Source organism: Barbus barbus, assembly GCF_936440315.1.
Source record: "Barbus barbus genome assembly, chromosome: 45".
NCBI classification, from domain to species: domain Eukaryota; kingdom Metazoa; phylum Chordata; class Actinopteri; order Cypriniformes; family Cyprinidae; genus Barbus; species Barbus barbus.
In genome coordinates, this window is record NC_136723.1 from 2,191,598 (window position 1) to 2,209,287 (window position 17,690).

Sequence of the window (17,690 nt, forward strand, 5' to 3'; positions counted from 1 at the left end):
CCGACAGCCTCCTTCTCAAGTGTCGAACACTTATGTGTAAGTCGTCAATCACTGACAGACACAGAGCTATTTCAGTTTGAGTGAGTCCCTGATCAAAGTAAAAGCAAATACGATCATCAATGATGCTGCGATGATGCTGCTTCTATAGCATTTTCTCATGCCGAATACACAGAGAAAATTAAGTCGTGATAACGACAAAACAACTTTCGTTATGTCGAGATCACGAGAAAACAAGACAGAAAAATTATAATAATGCATGGCCGCTTAGAACTTCCATACAAATCAATAATTTTCCGTCACAATATCACATCTATTACAAAAAAGTTACCAAATATGGAAGCTTGACTGCCAGACCTTTCCAACGATTTGTGTTTTGTCAAGATTGCAAAAAGATTTGATTTTCTCTATATATATATATATGTTTTATATATGAGTCTGTATATATGTTATTATATCTTGACTTATACCCCTAAAAGGGCGATGTATCCCCTGAGATACAAACATTGAGACAGATTACAAAAAATGTAAGCATTTAATTCATAAAATAAAGTCAATGTACACGTCATCATTTATCCAAGAGTACTTTCATTTCAGAAGATTCAGAGACGTGTGTTTAGCCACTGACATTATTTGCCCTGTTCTCTTGTCTTCAGGGGTCACTTTAGGGTGGTGTACATGACACCTGAATTCTGCTCTGGGAATATTCCTCTGCTAGCGCAGCTCGACAGGACTGTTGGTAAATCAAACAGGAAGAAGTAAAATGCCATTTGAAGTGATTTAATCCTTCGTTTTAAAGGAGGAACATCTTCACCGTGTGTTTGTAGGTTTATCGCTGGTTGCGGTAGACGAGGCTCACTGCATCTCTCAGTGGGGTCATGATTTCAGAAGTGCGTATCGTGACCTGGGGAAACTCAAGAAAAATCTCCCTGGTGTAAGCCATGTTTTCTTTTGAAATCTACTTTGTGTCATTATGAAGTTACAGACAGATATCACTGAAAGATTGATTTTGATCATTTATTTGTGTCATTCGTAACATTTGAGTCTTTTATCAGGTTCCTATTTTGGCGCTCACGGCTACTGCGAGTCCGTCTATCCGCGAGGACATCGTTAAGAGCCTTCATCTGATCAACCCTCTGATCACCTGCACCTCGTTCGACCGACCAAACCTCTACCTGGATGTCAATCGCAAGTCTGGTGACGTTATCCAAGACCTCAAACAATTTCTCATCAAAAAAAAAGGGTAGGCCATGTTGATTCTTGTAGTAACTTGTAAGGAACATTCTTTGCATTTTCTTGAAGTATTTTGCATGAGAAATAGTTGAAGATTCCTTAATGCAGTGGTTTTTTACCAGATGACCAGGACCCAGTAGTACACATTACTAGTGTACAGGTGTAAGCTAAAAACTTTTCTATTATAATTTATTCCCTCAACATTTGCCTTAAAATTTTGACTACCAGGATTATCACAATCTTGAAAAATCTGCATAGGGAATTTTGTGTTATGTCTAGACTAAATTTTAGTAATGAATGTAATATTTTCTAGTTGTCAAAATATTTAGAGTAGAAATTTCTATTTGTGATTTAAATTATTATTATTTTTTTTATCCCAGTAATCACAAACAACTTGAAAACTCATATATGTGACCCTGGACCACAAAAGTAGTCATAAATGTATTGATTTATACATCATCTGGAAGCTGAATAAATAGTCTTTCCATTGATGTATGGTTTGTTATGATTGGACAATATTTGTCTGAGATACAACTATTAGAAAATCTGGAATCTGAGGGAGCAAAAAAATCTAAATATTGAGAAAATCACCTTTAAAGTTGTTCAAATGAAGTTCTTAGCAATGCATATTACTAATCAAAAATTCAGTTTTAATATATTTATGGTAGGAAATTTACAAAATATCTTCATGGAACACGATCTTTACTTAATATCCTAATGATTTTTGGCATAAAAATCGATTTGGCATAAAATAAAAAATCGATCATTTTGACCCATACAATGTATTGTTGGCTATTGCTATAAATATACCTGTGCTACTTATGACTACTTTTGTGCTCCAGGGTCACATATGTACTATTGAACAATGAAGAACATTCAGTCATTGAAACTTTTGGATTTATTTGAATGAATTATTTTAATTATCTATAAATGTTTTTTTATTATTATTTTAATGTATTTCCAAATTCCAGTGCCCACTCAGAAAATATAATTTTGACCAGCAAATTACACAAAACAACAATTTAGTCCAAAATCTAGAATTTGCCATTGTCTTGCTCATTTTACTTATTTTGCCATCGTCTTGCTCATTTTACTTATTTTGCCATCGTCTTGCTCATTTTACTTATTTTGCCATTGTCTTGTATGTTACAGTATTTTATTATTATTATGTTTTTGTAAGTATGGAAGTTTTGTTTTGTAGGGGTGGTTTTGAGTTTGAAGGCTCAGCCATTGTGTACTGTCCATCAAAGAAAGAGGCGGAGCGTGTGACAGCGGCGCTGTGCAAGCTGGACATACCGTGTGGAGTTTATCACGCGGGTCTGAGCATCAAACAGAGGAGAGAAACCCAGCATCAGTTCATGAGGGATGAGATTCAGGTGAATGCCACTGAAAGTCTCATGCCAGAAACAGATTTTTTTCAGTACGTAACAGTGTTGGTTCTTCATGGTTTTGTTGGCAGTGTGTGGTGGCCACTGTGGCGTTTGGGATGGGCATTAATAAATCTGATATCAGGAAGGTCATCCATTACGGAGCTCCCAAAGAGATGGAGTCGTATTATCAGGAGATCGGGAGGGCCGGCAGAGATGGGCTGCCCAGTGCCTGTCACGTCCTATGGATGCCCGGAGATATGGCCCTGAATAGGTGACAACTCATCCTCATTTTGTTAACTAGTTCAACTTACAAGACTTTTTTTCTGTTGGAATTCTTAAAATATATCTTCTTTGTGGTTTCCTTTAGATTCATTCTCAACCAATCCAAAAGTGAGTGCTTCAGAGATTACAAAATGGACATGATGGCAAAAATGGAAAAGTATTTGAATTCAACCAAATGCAGGCGAAAGTAAGTGAATTTAACTTTCTAACCTGTCCAAAATATGTCAACACGATCCAAAGAAATAAATAAACTAGTGCTGTCAAATGATTAATCACGATTAATTGCATCCAAAAGAAAAGTTTTTGTTTACATAATATGTGTGTGTGTGCTGTGTATATTATTATGTATATATAAATGAGAATGAGAATGAGCTTTATTGGCCAGGTACGTTTACACATACGAGGAATTTGGTATAGTGACAGTAGCTCCACAGTGCAACAGAAAGACAGCAACAGGACAGGACACAGATAATAAAAATAATATACAAACATAAAAAATAGGCAATGTACAAAAAAAGCAAAAACACAATATATAATATAGACAATTATGTATGTATAGGTATGATATGTGCAAATTTGAAATGTAAATAAGTATGTGTGATGAATAAATTATGTATAAATGACCAGCTTCCTGACAGACAGGCAGCACAATTGAGGCTGGGAAAATTCTCATCTCATCAGTTCTCATCAGTGTTGTGTGTTCCACGTTATTGTCAGGTGTTCATGAGATGAATTGCCTGGCAAGAAACTGTTCCTGTGTCTGGTCGTGCTGGTGCTCAGAGCTCTGTAACGTCGACCAGACGGTAACAGTTCAAAGAGGGAGTGTGCTGGGTGTGAGGGGTCCAGAGTGATTTTACCAGCCCTTTTGCTCACTCTGGATAAGTACAGTTCTTGGAGAGTGGGGAGGGTTGTACCAATGATTCGCTCAGCAGTCCGGACTACCCTCCGTAGTCTTCTGAGGTCAGATTTGGTAGCTGAGCTGAACCAGACCGTTATTGAGGTGCAGAGGATGGATTCAATGATGGCGGAGTAGAACTGTTACAGTAAGTCCTGTGGCAGGTTGAACTTCCTCAGCTGGCGAAGAAAGTACAACCTCTGCTGGGCCTTTTTCACAATGGAGTCAATGTGAATGTCCCACTTCAGGTCTTGAGAGATGGTGGTGCCCAGGAATCTGAATGACTCCACTGCAGTCACAGTGCTGTTCATGATGGTGAGTGGGGGGAGAGCAGGGGAATTTCTCATGAAATCCACGATCATCTCCACTGTTTTGAGCGTGTTAAGCTCCAGGTTGTTAAGACTGCACCAGACAGCCAGCTCCTTAACCTCCTGTCTGTAAGCAAATTCGTCACCGTCCTGGATGAGGCCGATGACTGTGGTGTCATCTGCAAACTTTAGGAGCTTGACAGAGGGGTCTTTAGATGTGCAGTCGTTGGTGTAGAGGGAGAAGAGCAGGGGGGAGAGAACGCAGCCCTGAGGAGCTCCAGTGCTGATGGTGCGGGTGCTGGATGAGAATTTTCCCAGCCTCACTAGCTGTTGATCCACTGACAGACAGGTGGGGACAGAGAGCTGTGTCAGTTTATTCTGAAGGGTGTCCACGATGATGGTGTTAAAAGCAGAGCTGAAGTCTACGAACAGGATCCTCACATAAGTCCCTGGTCTGTCCAGATGCTGCAGGATGAAGTGCAGTCCTATGTTGACTGCATCATCCACAGACCTGTTTGCTCTGTAGGCAAACTGCAGGGGCTCCAGTAAGGGTCCAGTGGTGTCCTTCAGATAAGCCAAAACCAGTCTTTCAAATTATTTCATGGCCACAGACGTTAGAGCCACAGGTCTGTAGTCATTAAGTCCAGTAATTTTGGGTTTCTTTGGGACGGGGATGATGGTGGAGCGTTTAAAGCATGAGGAAACTTCACACAGCTCCAGTGATCTGTTGAAGATCTGTGTGAAGATGGGGGCCAGCTGGTCAGCACAGGATTTCAGACAGACTGGTGCCACACTGTCTGGACCTGGTGCCTTTCTTCTCTTGTTCTTTCTGAAGACCTGGTGCACGTCATCTTCACTGATCTGAATTGTAGGTGTGGGGGAGGCAGGGGTTACTGGAGGTGTGAATGGTTGTGTGGAGAGGAGTTCAGGGTGGGTGTGGGGTGTTTTTTCAAACCTGCAGTAGAACTCATTCAGATTTCAGATTTGTCCCCCTTCCTGTAAGCATCTTCTTTGGCCTGACGGAGCTGTCTGAGTTTTGCAGTGAACCATGGTTTGTCATTGTTGTAAGTTGCGAGTTTCTGTAAAGCTAAGCCCACGTGCACTTGCGGTGGAATGTAGACACACATGTACACACACGTATGTAGATATTGAAGGAAAATGTTATGTTTTTATATTAAATATATTTAGTAAATTATATAAATGTAAATACATGTAAATATTTTTTAAATATATACTTTATATGTGTGTATTTATCTATACTGTATATAATAAATATAGTACACACAGCACACACACACATTATGTAAACTAAATGTTTTGGATGCGATTTATTGTGATTTAATCATTTAACAGCACATAAAATAATAAACACATTCGTGTTTCACAAAAAATATGGCTGCTTAATAATGTCATAATAGTATCATGAATTATTAAAGTTTTTTTCTTTCTTTTGATTTTTGGCATGAAATGTAACCGTTTTACATATTTAGAAACACTTGCATTTGCAAGTTGCACCAACTTTGATTAGACATGACTTTCTTCATATTGTAACATTTTTGATGATATTAAACATGATGAATTGTATCCTAGGTTGATTTTGTGTCATTTTGAAGACAAGCGTCTGAGGAAAGTGACTTCTGGAATTATGAGTAGCAGTAATTGTTGTGATAACTGCAGGTCATGGTGAGTAATTCTGTTTTCTGTGTTTCTTCAAACTGTTATAATAGTTCCCGAAGGATGACTTCTTTTGGTGTGGTTTCAGTGTAAACAGAGAGGATCCAGAGGTGGTCCTGCAGGACTTTGGCTCGTGTGCGTATCAGCTGATGAAGGCCGTCAGCGCTATGGATGAGAGATTCGGCATCACAGCGCCCATCCTCTTCCTGCGGGGCTCAGTACGTCAGAGAAAACCCTTTAACTCCCAGTAATATATAAAACTAAGCTCTGCTTTGACTTTGAGTCATAAAAGATCTGAGCTTAATCACAATCATTTATCAGTCCAAAAAGTCTGTGCTCAAAATATTTCCATGAAAGGAACCAAAGGTTGAGAAAAAAAAATAATATATTGATTAATCCTGTCAAACAATTAATCGCATCCAAAATAAAAGTTTTTGTTTACACAATATATGTGTGTATACAGTGTATATTTATAATGTATATATAAATACACACACATACATGTATACAGTGCCCTCTATAAGTATTGGAACAGTAAAGACAAAATTGCTCTGTTGGCTGTGGAGTCAAGACATTTGCAAATATGATTAAAAGATGAATATGAGACAAAACTACAGAATGCCACATTTTATTATTAGCCGTCTCAACTCATAGATGTTTTTCCAGCTAAGAAGTTCAGCACTTTTAGAGTTCATCCCACTCATTGATGTGAGCATAAGTATTGGGACAGTTGAACATAAGGCAGATATAAAAGATTAAAAGCTATTATTTAGTTGTAGATCCCTTGCACACAATCACAGCAGTGAGTCTGTGACCCATAGACATCACCAGACTCTTGCTCTCATCCTTTGAAATACTTTTCCCGGCCTTTAATTCAGCCAATTCCAATTGTTGCTTGTTTTGGGGATTTTCTGCCTTTACTCTCCTCTTCAGCTGGTGAAATTCATGTTCAATCAGATTTAAATCTGGAGATTGACTTGGCAATCTAAGACTTTCCATTTCTTTGCTCTTATAAATTCCTTGACTGAACTGGCAGGGTGTTTTGGGTCATTGTCCTGGTGCAATATGCAGCACTTCCCAATGAATCTGGTGGCATTTTCTTGAATATTGGTAGGCAAGATGGTTTTGTATTCATTCTGCTACTGTTATCAGACATTAAGTCATCAGTAAAGGACCTGTTCCAGAGACAGCCATGCATGCCCATGCCATGACACCACCTCCACCATGCTTTACAGATGAGGCTGTATGCTTGGGATCATTGCAGATCCCTTTTTTCTCCACATTAGTGCTTTCCCATCACTTAGATAAAGGTTCATCTTTGTCTCATCGGTCCATAAACACAGTTCCAAAACTCTTCTGGCTCACCTTTGTGCTTTTTTGCAAACTCTAATCTTGTCTTTCTATGTTTGGTGCTGGTCAGAGGTTAGCATCTTGCTGTGTAGCATCTGTAATTATGTGTCAAAGTCTCCTGAGGACAGTAGATTGTCAGAGCATCACCCCAGCTTTCTAGAAGTTGTTGGTGATTTTACAGACACGTCTTTTAGGATTCATTTTCACAGCTTTTATGATTTGTCTGTCATCAACTACTGTTGTTTTCTCAGCCGATCAGGTCGTTGTTGGTTGCTGGTGTCGCTGGTGGTTTCCAAACTCTTGATTTCTCCATGCCCTTTGTTTTTGCTAGAGCTCTGACTGACTTCCTCTTTTCTTTTAGCATCCAAATTGCTTGCTTTTCTCTCAAAGTCAGCTCCCTCATCTTCATCCTGGTTTGTGTGTCATCATTGAATGCAAGATTCAGGATACAGAAGTAATGGATATAACTGATATGACACATTCCCTGCTTTTAATATCTGAAGAATTAATGCAACAGGACACAGCTGATCACTTAGAAAGACCAGTGAGGCAACTGTCCCAATACTTATGCTCACATCAGATAGAGGGATGAAACTCTAAAAGTGCTGAACTTCTTAGCTGGTAAAACATCTATTTGTTGAAACGGCTAATAATAAAATGTGACATTCTATAGTTCCCTTCCAGGAACGTCGAGCTGCGTCGGAAGACGCTAGGGGAACGCCATCAGCGTAACCGACGCTCTGAATATCGTCTACACCTAGTCCGATAGAAGGGCGAGGCGTCACGGGCGGAGTGACGTCACGACCAGGAAGTATATAAGCACGTGAGGCAGAGCCTGCGTCAGCTTTTTGTCATTCAGCAAGCGCTCTGTGTTGTCAGTCCATATCTGTTTGTGAGTCTTATTTAGTGTTGTATGTCCTGAAAAGAAATTAGACATCCCTAAAGCCAAGACCAAAACAGGGGGCGATCATAGATCGCGTTTCAGATTGTGTGTTAGTCCACTGCCTGCGTTATGAAAAAAAAAAGCATTATGAGCGGGGACACACATGATCTGTGCGTGGTCTACCTGAGTACGGAGCGCGAGGCAGCGGCTCTCGAGGGAGCTGACTGCCCGCATTGTGAGCGGCTCTCGCTGCGCACACTCCGCACTCGGAGGGCTCTCTTCGAGAAGAGAGTCTTTGTGAGCTCCCCGCGTGGTGCTGGCCCCGCTTTTGCCTAGGCAGAGCGGCGGCTGCGCTCGTGGGACTCACAGGCTGATTTGGCGAACGAGAGTGAGACGGGAATGTCCCTATCTCCTCCCGTATCCGTCAGATCTGGCGCCCCGTCTCGCGGTTCCGAAGCGGTCTCTTCCCCCCGAGACGAGGGCTCAACGCTTCGTCTGTCTTCCTCCGAGGAGGTTGACGTGACGAGCGTTGATGAGGTTTCGCCGCCTCTGTCGCCCCAATTTATATAGAAGGAAAGCGAGCTCTCCACGCGCTGTCGGCCCCGCTTTTGTGCAAAAGAAAGATAGAGCGGTGGCTGCGCTCGCGTGGCTCGCAAATGGCTCTCTGTGCTCGGAAGCGGTTCTCTTCCCCAGAGAGAAGGCTCGACGCCCCGCTTGTCTTCCTACCGAGGAGGTGGATGAGAAATGATGAGCGTTGTAAACTCTAGTGTTGCACAAGCACAAATAAAGCCAGCCCCACTCTGCCGAGGCAGTGCGGCGGCTGCGCTCGTTGGGCTCGTAGAGAAAAAAGGCTGATCTGGCTGGCGGGCATATAGAAGAGAAGAGAAAAGAAACTATCTTCTCCCGTATCCACCAGATCTGGCGCCCCGTCTCGCGGTTCGGAAGCGGTACTCTTCCCCCCGAGACGAGGGCTTGACGCTGCGTCCTCCGAGGAAAAGGGATATGACGAGCGTTGACGAGGTTTCGCCGCCTCTCTCGCCCCAGTGTGAGGAGCCACAAGAGCCTTCAGTTTCCCCCGATCTCCACCGAGGTGTTGAGATCGCGGGTGGAATCTTTGAGGGCAGATGGTATGCGCGCTCTCGAAATTCAGGCGGCTGCTGGGCGGGCGCAGCCTCCTCCGCATACCAGCTCCTCGCGCAGCAGGTCCTGACGGGCGAGCCCCAGGACCGCGGAGAGCGACCCCTACTGGGGTGGAGCGGCTTGCACCGTGGTACACGGTGACCGTCTCCCCTCGGTGCTCTCCGGGGATTTGTCTGTCAACCCTGCAGTTCCAGGGCACGGCAGGTCCCAGCGAGTGTTTTTCTCAGAATTCCCCGCCGGTAGTGACTGCGGGCCTGAGAACCTCGCCTCAAGCGCCAGAGACCGCGTCTTCCTCCGGACTTCCGCAGCAAGACAGTGGTCTGGCCATATCTCTAACACCAGAGGTCAGTCTCGAGAGACTGATTCCCTTAGTAGATCATCTAGCGGCCAGGCAGCGGCTACCAGATGTGTCTCTTTAGGTCCTGCAGACGGTAGAGCATGGTTATTCCATCCAGTTCGATGGGCCACCTCCGCCGTTCAATGGGGTTTGCGTGACTACGGTCCGCCCCGAGCAGGCTCTAGTTCTGGGACAAGAAGTCGAGAATTTAGTAAGGAAGGAAGCCATCGAGTGGTTCCTCCTCACGGAGTTCACGCCGGCGGCTCAGCCGGCACTTCATTGTTCCAGAGAAGGATGAGGGGCTGAGGCCCATACTGGATTTGGGGTTCTGAACCACTCAGCCAGAAAGCTGAAGTTCAAGATACTCACTGGCAGGCAGATCGTGTCTCAAATCAGGTCCGAGGACTGATTTGTCACGACAGACCTCTCCAGTTACCCATCCTTCCCTTTCACAGGGAGTTCCTGAGGTTCGCTTTTGGGGGCAAAGCGTATCAGTATCGGGTTCCTCCTCTCGGCCTTACACTCTCACCCCGCACTTTCACTAAGTGTGTGGATGCGGCACTAGTCCCGTTGCGACTGCAGAGCATCTGCATACTCAATTGCATCGACGATTGGTCGATCCTCGCTCAATCAGAGCGGGTGGCGATTCGGCATCGAGGTGTCGTTTTCGCCCACGTGAAAGATTTGGGGGTTAAGACTAAACGCCGAGGAAAGTGTGCTTTCTCCAGCTAGAGAACCACTTACCCAGGCGTAGTGAGGGATTCGACCACGATGCAGGCTCGTTTGACCCCTGCTCGGATCGAGTCGATCCTCACGGCAGTCAAGAGAGTGCGAGAAGGCCAGCCATTCACTGTCAAGCAGTTTCAGAGACTGCTTGGGCTTATGGCAGCTGCGTCCAGCGTGACTACTTCTGGCCTGCTGTACATGACGCCCCTACAGTGGTGGCTCAAGACCAAGGGGTCTCCCCGAGGGGAGACTTGCTCCGCGCTGTCTAAGTGTCACGCCGCTGTCCGTGCCTTAGACATGTGGAGGAATCCTTGAGTCTTGTCTCAGGGCCCGGTGATGGGAGCTCCTTGTTGCCGCGTTTCGCTAGCGACGGACGCTTCCCTCACCGGCTGGGGTGCGGTCATGATTGGCCACCCTGCCCGCGGTCTGTGGAGTGGTCGCCACCTACGTGGCATATCAACCAGCTAGAGATCCTAGCCGTGTTCCGTGTGCTCAGGCACTTCCTCCCAGACCTAAGAGATCACCACGTGCTGGTGCGAATATGGGAGCAGACGTCCTGTCGAGACAGGGGCTGAGGCCCGGGGAATGGATGCTTCACCCCGAGGGGTGAAGCAGATTTGGAAGGCTGTGGCCAGGCACAGGTGGACCTCTTCGCCGCTTGAGAGTTAGCGCAATGTCCCCTCTGGTTCTCTCTAGCCCCTCCAGCTCCTCCGGGACTGGACGCTATGGTACAGACGTGGAGACCGAGGCTCCGTCCGTACGCCTCCCCCCCCCCCGATCGCTCTGCTCCCGGGAGTTCTGGAGAGAGTGCGCCGGGACGAGGTCAGTCTACTGCTGGTAGCACCGTTCTGGCCGGGCCGAGTATGGTTCTCGGACCTGATTTCTCTTCTCGACGGCACCCCGTGGCCGGTGCCGATCAGGAGAGATCTCCTCTCACAGGCCGGGGGCACCATTGTGCACCCCCGCCTGGAGCTATGGAAGCTGTGGGTATGGCCTCTGAGGGGGCACAACTCATAGTGTCCGGTCTGTCAACCGAGGTTGTCGAGACCCTCCTCCAATCCAGAGCTCCCTCCACGAGGAAACTGTACGCCTGGAAGTGGAAGCTTTCACTTCTTGGTGCGGAGACCGCCAGCTCGACCCAGTCAACTGCCCGATTCGCGCAGTTCTGGAGTTCCTGCAGGCCCGCTTCTCCGCAGGGTTAACCCACTCCACTGTTAAGGTCTACGTGGCAGTTATCTCTTTGTACCACGCCCTTAGCGGTGGCCAGTCAGTGGGCAGACACCCCCTAGTTACACGTTTCCTCCGGTGCGCTGAGGCTGAGGCCTCCGGTACGATCATGCGTCCCGACTCGGGACCTGGCTGTGGTTCTGAGGTTCGGTGCGAGCACCTTGAGCCTATCGAGGAGATAACAGATGGACTCCTCACCATCAAGATCGTCTTCTTGCTGGCCATCACTTCTCTGAGGAGGGTGTGTGGCCTTCAGGCCCTGTCTGCGGCCCCTTCGATGTTGACTGTGCGCCCGGTTTGGCGAAAGTCTTTCTCTACCCCTGTGCGGGGTACGTTCCGAAGGTTCCAACGGTCATACCACAGCCGGTCGTACTCCAGGCCTCTGTCCTCCTCCCTTCGGGGAGCCCGGCCAGGAGAGGCACAACTGTATGTGTCCAGTGTGAGCACTGGGCACGTACATCCACAGAGCTGCCCTGTGGTAGGTGGATGATGGATGCTGTCAATCTTGCTTACGAGGCCTCTGGGCTTGCCCATCTGTTGGGAGTCAGAGAGCACTCCACCAGAGGTATGGCGGCCTTCAAGGCCTTTTTGGACAGATGTACCGATCAGGGCATCTGCGACGCTGCTGGGTAGTCCACGCCCCTGACTTCACCAGGTTACGACCTCGACATCCGAGCCACTTCAGGCTCTTCTGTCCTCTTGGCCTGACATCAGGCAGGGACTTGTCAGTCTGGCGGCGTTGGTATAGCGTTCCCCTAGCGTCTTCCGACGCAGGTCGACGTTCCTGGAAGGGAACGAACCAGGTTACGTATGTAACCCAGGTTCCCTGAAGGGAACGAGAGCTGCGTCTCGCAGCCATACTTCCGGCATCCCTGCCAGCGCTTGCTTCATGACATGAAGCTGACGCGGGCTCTGCCTCACGTGCTTATATACTTCCTGGTCGTGACGTCACTCCGCCCGTGACGCCTCGCCCTTCTATCGGACTAGGTGTAGACGATATTCAGAGCGTCGGTTACTCTGATGGCGTTCCCCTAGCGTCTTCCGACGCAGCTCTCGTTCCCTTCAGGGAACCTGGGTTACATACGTAACCTGGTTCGTTTCGTCTCATATTCATCTTTTAATCATATTTGTAAATGTCTTGACTCCACAGCCAACAGAGCAATTTTGTCTTTACTGTTCCAATACTTTTGGAGGGCACTGTATATATTTAAGAAAAATGTTATGTTATATATTAAATATTTTTATATAAAATATAAGAATATAAATGTATGTACATGTATATATTTTCAAAATATTTACTGTATGTGTGTGTATTTATATATACATAATAAATATACACAGTACACACACATATATTAAGTAAACAATAACTTATTTTGGATGCAATTAATCGTTTGACAGCACTAGTGTGTGATGTGTATATTTATTCCTTATATATAAAGACACATGCATGTATATGTTTAAAAAATATGTTATGTTTATATATTAAATAATTTATATATAATATAAATTATATGAATATAAATATATACATGTAAATATTTTCTAAATATATAATGAATGTGTGTGTATTTATATATAATAAATATACACAGTACACACACATATATTATGTAAACAATAACTTTTATTTTGGATGTGATTAATCACAATTAATCTTTTGACAGCACTAATATTGATGTATATTGAAAAATATTTTGATTTATCGAAAGAAAGCATAAATGAAGGCTTTAATTGTTTTCCCATTATTTTTTACATGCGAGTTAGAGCTTTACAAATGCATTCCTCATCCCTCTGTTAGACCTCTCAGCGGGTTCCGGATCGCTTTCGGAAGCACTCTCTCTTTGGAATTGGCAGGGAAACCTCAGAAACTTGGTGGAAAGCTCTCAGCCGAGAACTTGTTGCTGAAAAATATCTGATGGAAACCACGGGCCACAACAAATTCTCCACCCTCTGTAAACTCACACCCAAGGTACTGGCTAAAGATTAGGCATGAACTATTAAAAGAAGAATGTTTCAATTAGTGTCACTATAGAAAGGAGAAAACCCCTGCATTCCTGCTGTAGAGGCCAAAGTACAATTCATAGTAATGTGAATAAGAATTAATGTTAAAAAGGGTAAATAATTTAATTTAGAAGTTCATGTAATACTAGAAATCATGTGTTCATAGGATTTGGTACATATTGGTAAAATAGTGTACTGCCTCTTTAAGAACAGGCAAAACTCCGGCTACGTTACGTTGTTTCTTTTTATGTAATTCAGATCTTGACAGCTGTGGAAGCGAACGGTTTTCTTAGCTGCTAACTGCTAACTTCTAGCTATTTCTATTAAGAATCTTTTATTTCATTAGCAACTAGAATAAGTGTATTAATCAGCTCACATTCTCTTTTGTAAATCAGAAACCAAGGAATAAAACCGGAAATCTTCATCTTTTATTTCAACAACGTTTCTGAAGTGAATTTATTGAACTGTGTTGCTGGTCTGACAATGGACACTGCAAATGGGACTAGCTGTTTGGAATAATGTTAGATGGTTATTAGTGTAAGCCATTGCATATCTCAAGATCGCAAACCTCTACACCTGCACTCCCCCATATTAGAGATTAAATACATTGCAACTAAAAGAGTTCTGATTCTCTTTTACATATTGACATAAACTTCATTATAAACTACAGAACCACCACTGGCTCTGCACCCCTTTACCTAAATTCATTACTTCAGACTTATGTGCCCTCTAGAAGCTTGCGTTCTGCAAGTGAACGATGCATTATTGTTCATCCCAAAGAGTCACAAAATCACTATCACAGACTTTTTCATGAACTGTTCCCATCTGGTGGAATGACCTGCCCAACTCAATCCGAGCAGCTGAATCCTTACCCATCTTCAAGAAACGGCTAAAAACTCATCTGTTCCATCTTTACTTGACCCTCTAACTCTAGCACTCTCTATTCTAATTTAATTTTATCTTTTTATTAAAAAAACACACACACACACATTTGTCCCTCTATCAATTGCATATTTATTCTCTAACTTCTAGATTTTCTTGTAAAACTAACACAAGCTTTCTTTTTTCTATTCTATCTACTCATTTAAAAAAAAAAAAAACACAAACAAAAATCTTTCACTGCGTTAGGCTAACCAAGACTTGTAATAGCACTTGCATGTTGTTGCTCTTTTGTTGGTTTTGATTGCTTCTAATGTCCTCATTAGAATTAGTAAGTAGCTTTGGATAAAAGCGTCTGCTAAATCACTAAATGTAAACTGTATTGGATGGGAAAAAAAGGTATATAGCACAACAACTGGCGATCAGTGCATGTCTCTAATATGTCTGTACAACCAAGATATTTATGCATGTTTTGTACAGTTCTTATAAATCCACACGTTTTATACATCCATTTATACAGTTCTGTTTTGCAACATCTTTATGAAAAAAATAAAATTTCAATGTTTTGTTGTAAATTAATTGGTATATTTTCATTTGATTACATTTTTAACAATTTTTTTTTTATTCATTTCATTAGGTCCAATTTTCAGTGATAAATTTGTATTAAATCATAAAACGCAGAATCCAGAAAAAATAAAAACAGAATTAACCTGTTAACCCGCATCGGCCCGCGGGCGGGCCGGAAGGGCGTGGTCGGGCGTGGTCGGACTTTTTATTACCTTTGTTTTAGAACAATATTCAATCAATTATCATTAACTATATATCATTTGAAAGCTAAAACACTCAAGATTAACGATGTGAGCTTGTTTTTGAAATCAATACACCAGAGAGGAAAGGGTTAACAGAAATGCTGAAAGACCGGCCATTTAAAATGAACAAAGCGAACCGCAGTACTCACGTTTGATCGCCAATAGCGCTGGTCAGCTCAGACTATTCCAAGACACACCAGCATACATTTCAAGAGAAGGGTCCACTCTTCAAAATGCATCCACTTTTTAATCCAAAACAACGAAAAAATAGGGGAAAACACGATAGATCCTCCTTTGTTTACATAAGCGATTCGAGTTATAGTTATCGATAGCGTCCATTTTCCAATAAATATCGATTATAATTCGTATTCCAGCTTTGAAACGCCATCTATTTCCAGCAGAATCGTCTCTTCCGAGTAAGAATAGCCCTCCCTCGTCTCTCTCCTTCAATCGCAGGAGCTGTTATAACCCGGGACAGTAAGCGCGTCCGTGAATGGGTCAGCGAGGTGTCAATCCGGACACATCACAATAGGGGTGTTTGAACCCAGCCAATGCCTCGCCAGCACAGTTTTGATGGATGGAAGTGTTAGCCAACCACAAGGACGTTTAAAGTGATTGACAGTTTGAATAGTTTACGTAAGATTGTTTAGAGAATAGCTCGGCGTATTGTCCGTGTGTTTTCGTGCGCTCTCGGGTTACGCATGAAGCGTACACATAATGGCGTCGCAGCGCTACACAGACTGGCTATCAGCGAACAGATGTTGTCCAAAGCTCACATCTGAATCTCTCCATCGTGGATCTTCGACTTGAGAAGTGTTTCTGTGGCGTTTGGTGGTGTTTTGGAGGACGTGGGGAGAAAAATGGCTAATTTAGTAGCCGAATACGCGCTGAGATCGCTGGGAAGCGTGGATAGCATTAGCACGTAAGTGTCTCCACCCTTCTCTTGAATGTTTATGTGTCTTTATCATGTATTTGCAGCTTTTGTTTCATGTTAGCTGTTTTAGATTCTAAAAATGACAACGGAGAGGGATAATATGAGGGGATTACATGAGTTTTGTTCGTGTGGGTGGGTGGGTGTGTTTGTTTGTGGGTATGTCCCGGTTATTGTGTGTGTGTGCGTGCGCGCGTGCGTGTGTGTGTGTGTGTACAAAATGTAAACAGTGTTGCAAGTTTGATTTGTTTTGCTTACACACTTTCTCACTCTTTTTCTCTCACTCTTCCCTGTATTTTCAGAGGTCTGGTGAATCCAGATGGTCAGAAAAAAAACCATTTTAGTGGCTGCTAGAGCGTCTTCCTCCACTGTAAATACTGTAAATAGTTTTTTTTTTTTATTATTTAGTAATATTAGTAATAGTAATCTATTACTATATTAGTAAAATAGTAATATTCATAATATTCACCATATAAAATAAATAAAAAATACAAATGTTGTAAAAACAATGTATTTTGCATGTTTTGTGTTTTCACTAGTTCAAAAATGATCAAATCTGTTTTGGTTCACTGTTTTCATTATTGGAATTGTTCAGAATAAAGTCTGTTTAGTTATGTTCAAATTCTGAAATAGTTTTGTGTTTTTTTGTGGTTTCATTGGTAGAGCAGTTCTGAATTGATATACATATGTAGTATGCAGTGTCTTATGGAGTCTCTAAATAGCATTTTTGAAAGGATTCCTAGACTTTTCTTGAAATAAAATATCCAAATGACTTTTCCAAAGCTTTTCTTGAAATGAAATACCATAAAGATGTACTTTCTGTAAGTCTTTACCTATAAAAAATTTATTATTTCATATTTTATTTCAGGAAATATTTAGGCGTTTTTTTTCAAAAATGCCATTTGTAGACTAACCAAATGACTAAATGAGTCAGCACTACAAATGCTGTTCAGAAATAGTTTTTTATTGTGTGTTTTGGTGGGCAGAGCAGTTCTGAATTGATATACATATATGTATTATGTAGTTTTGACTCATTTGGACATTTGTTTACAAAGTGTCTATTTGGGGTCTCCAAATGGCTTTTTTGAAAGGACGCCTAGATTTTTTTTAAATAAAAGCTTACAGAAACTACATTTTTGGGAGTATCATCCTCAAATTTGAATCAAAACATGGTCAGATGTTCAGCTTTATCTTTATGGTGTTTTCAGGCCTTTGGCATGAAAGTCTCATCCATTTTTCCCTTAGTGAGCTTCATTAAAACATATCGCGAGTCAATTTCATGTATATTTTACCTTGTTTTACTCTATTGCTATACTAATTTTGAGTTATTATGACTCTAGAGTAACAAAGGATCAAGTGTCTAGTTTCAAACAACACCAGATTTTTAAATATAGACCTTAGGGTTCAAGAGCTACAGACATTTTTATTTGGTTATATCGTTTTTTACAAAATGCTCAAAAATAGGGGCGCAGGGTAACAGGTTAAGGAAAAAATAAAATGGATTTCACAGGGCTCTTAAAGGGGACCTATTATGCCACCAGAGCGTATATGTGAAGTTGTAGCTCAATATACCCCACAGATAAATTTTTATAGCTTGTTAAAATTGCCACTTTTAGGGTATGAGCCAAAACGCGCTGATTTTGAG

General features: G+C 42.8%; 1 protein-coding gene across 5 annotated transcripts in view; it reads left to right on the forward strand.

Moving 5' to 3' along the window:
- The window catches only part of LOC306864389 (bifunctional 3'-5' exonuclease/ATP-dependent helicase WRN-like), a 58,258-nt gene that overhangs the window by 19,152 nt on the left and 21,416 nt on the right, over positions 1-17,690 (forward strand). For all 5 annotated transcript variants that reach the window (XM_079408393.1, XM_079408396.1, XM_079408394.1 and 2 more), the window contains exons 16-24: positions 654-736; positions 825-931; positions 1,053-1,240; positions 2,432-2,606; positions 2,690-2,871; positions 2,968-3,069; positions 5,676-5,768; positions 5,848-5,977; positions 13,224-13,394. In XM_079408393.1, coding sequence (XP_079264519.1) covers positions 654-736; positions 825-931; positions 1,053-1,240; positions 2,432-2,606; positions 2,690-2,871; positions 2,968-3,069; positions 5,676-5,768; positions 5,848-5,977; positions 13,224-13,394 — 1,231 coding nt within the window. The remainder of the gene's footprint in view (positions 1-653; positions 737-824; positions 932-1,052; positions 1,241-2,431; positions 2,607-2,689; positions 2,872-2,967; positions 3,070-5,675; positions 5,769-5,847; positions 5,978-13,223; positions 13,395-17,690) is intronic.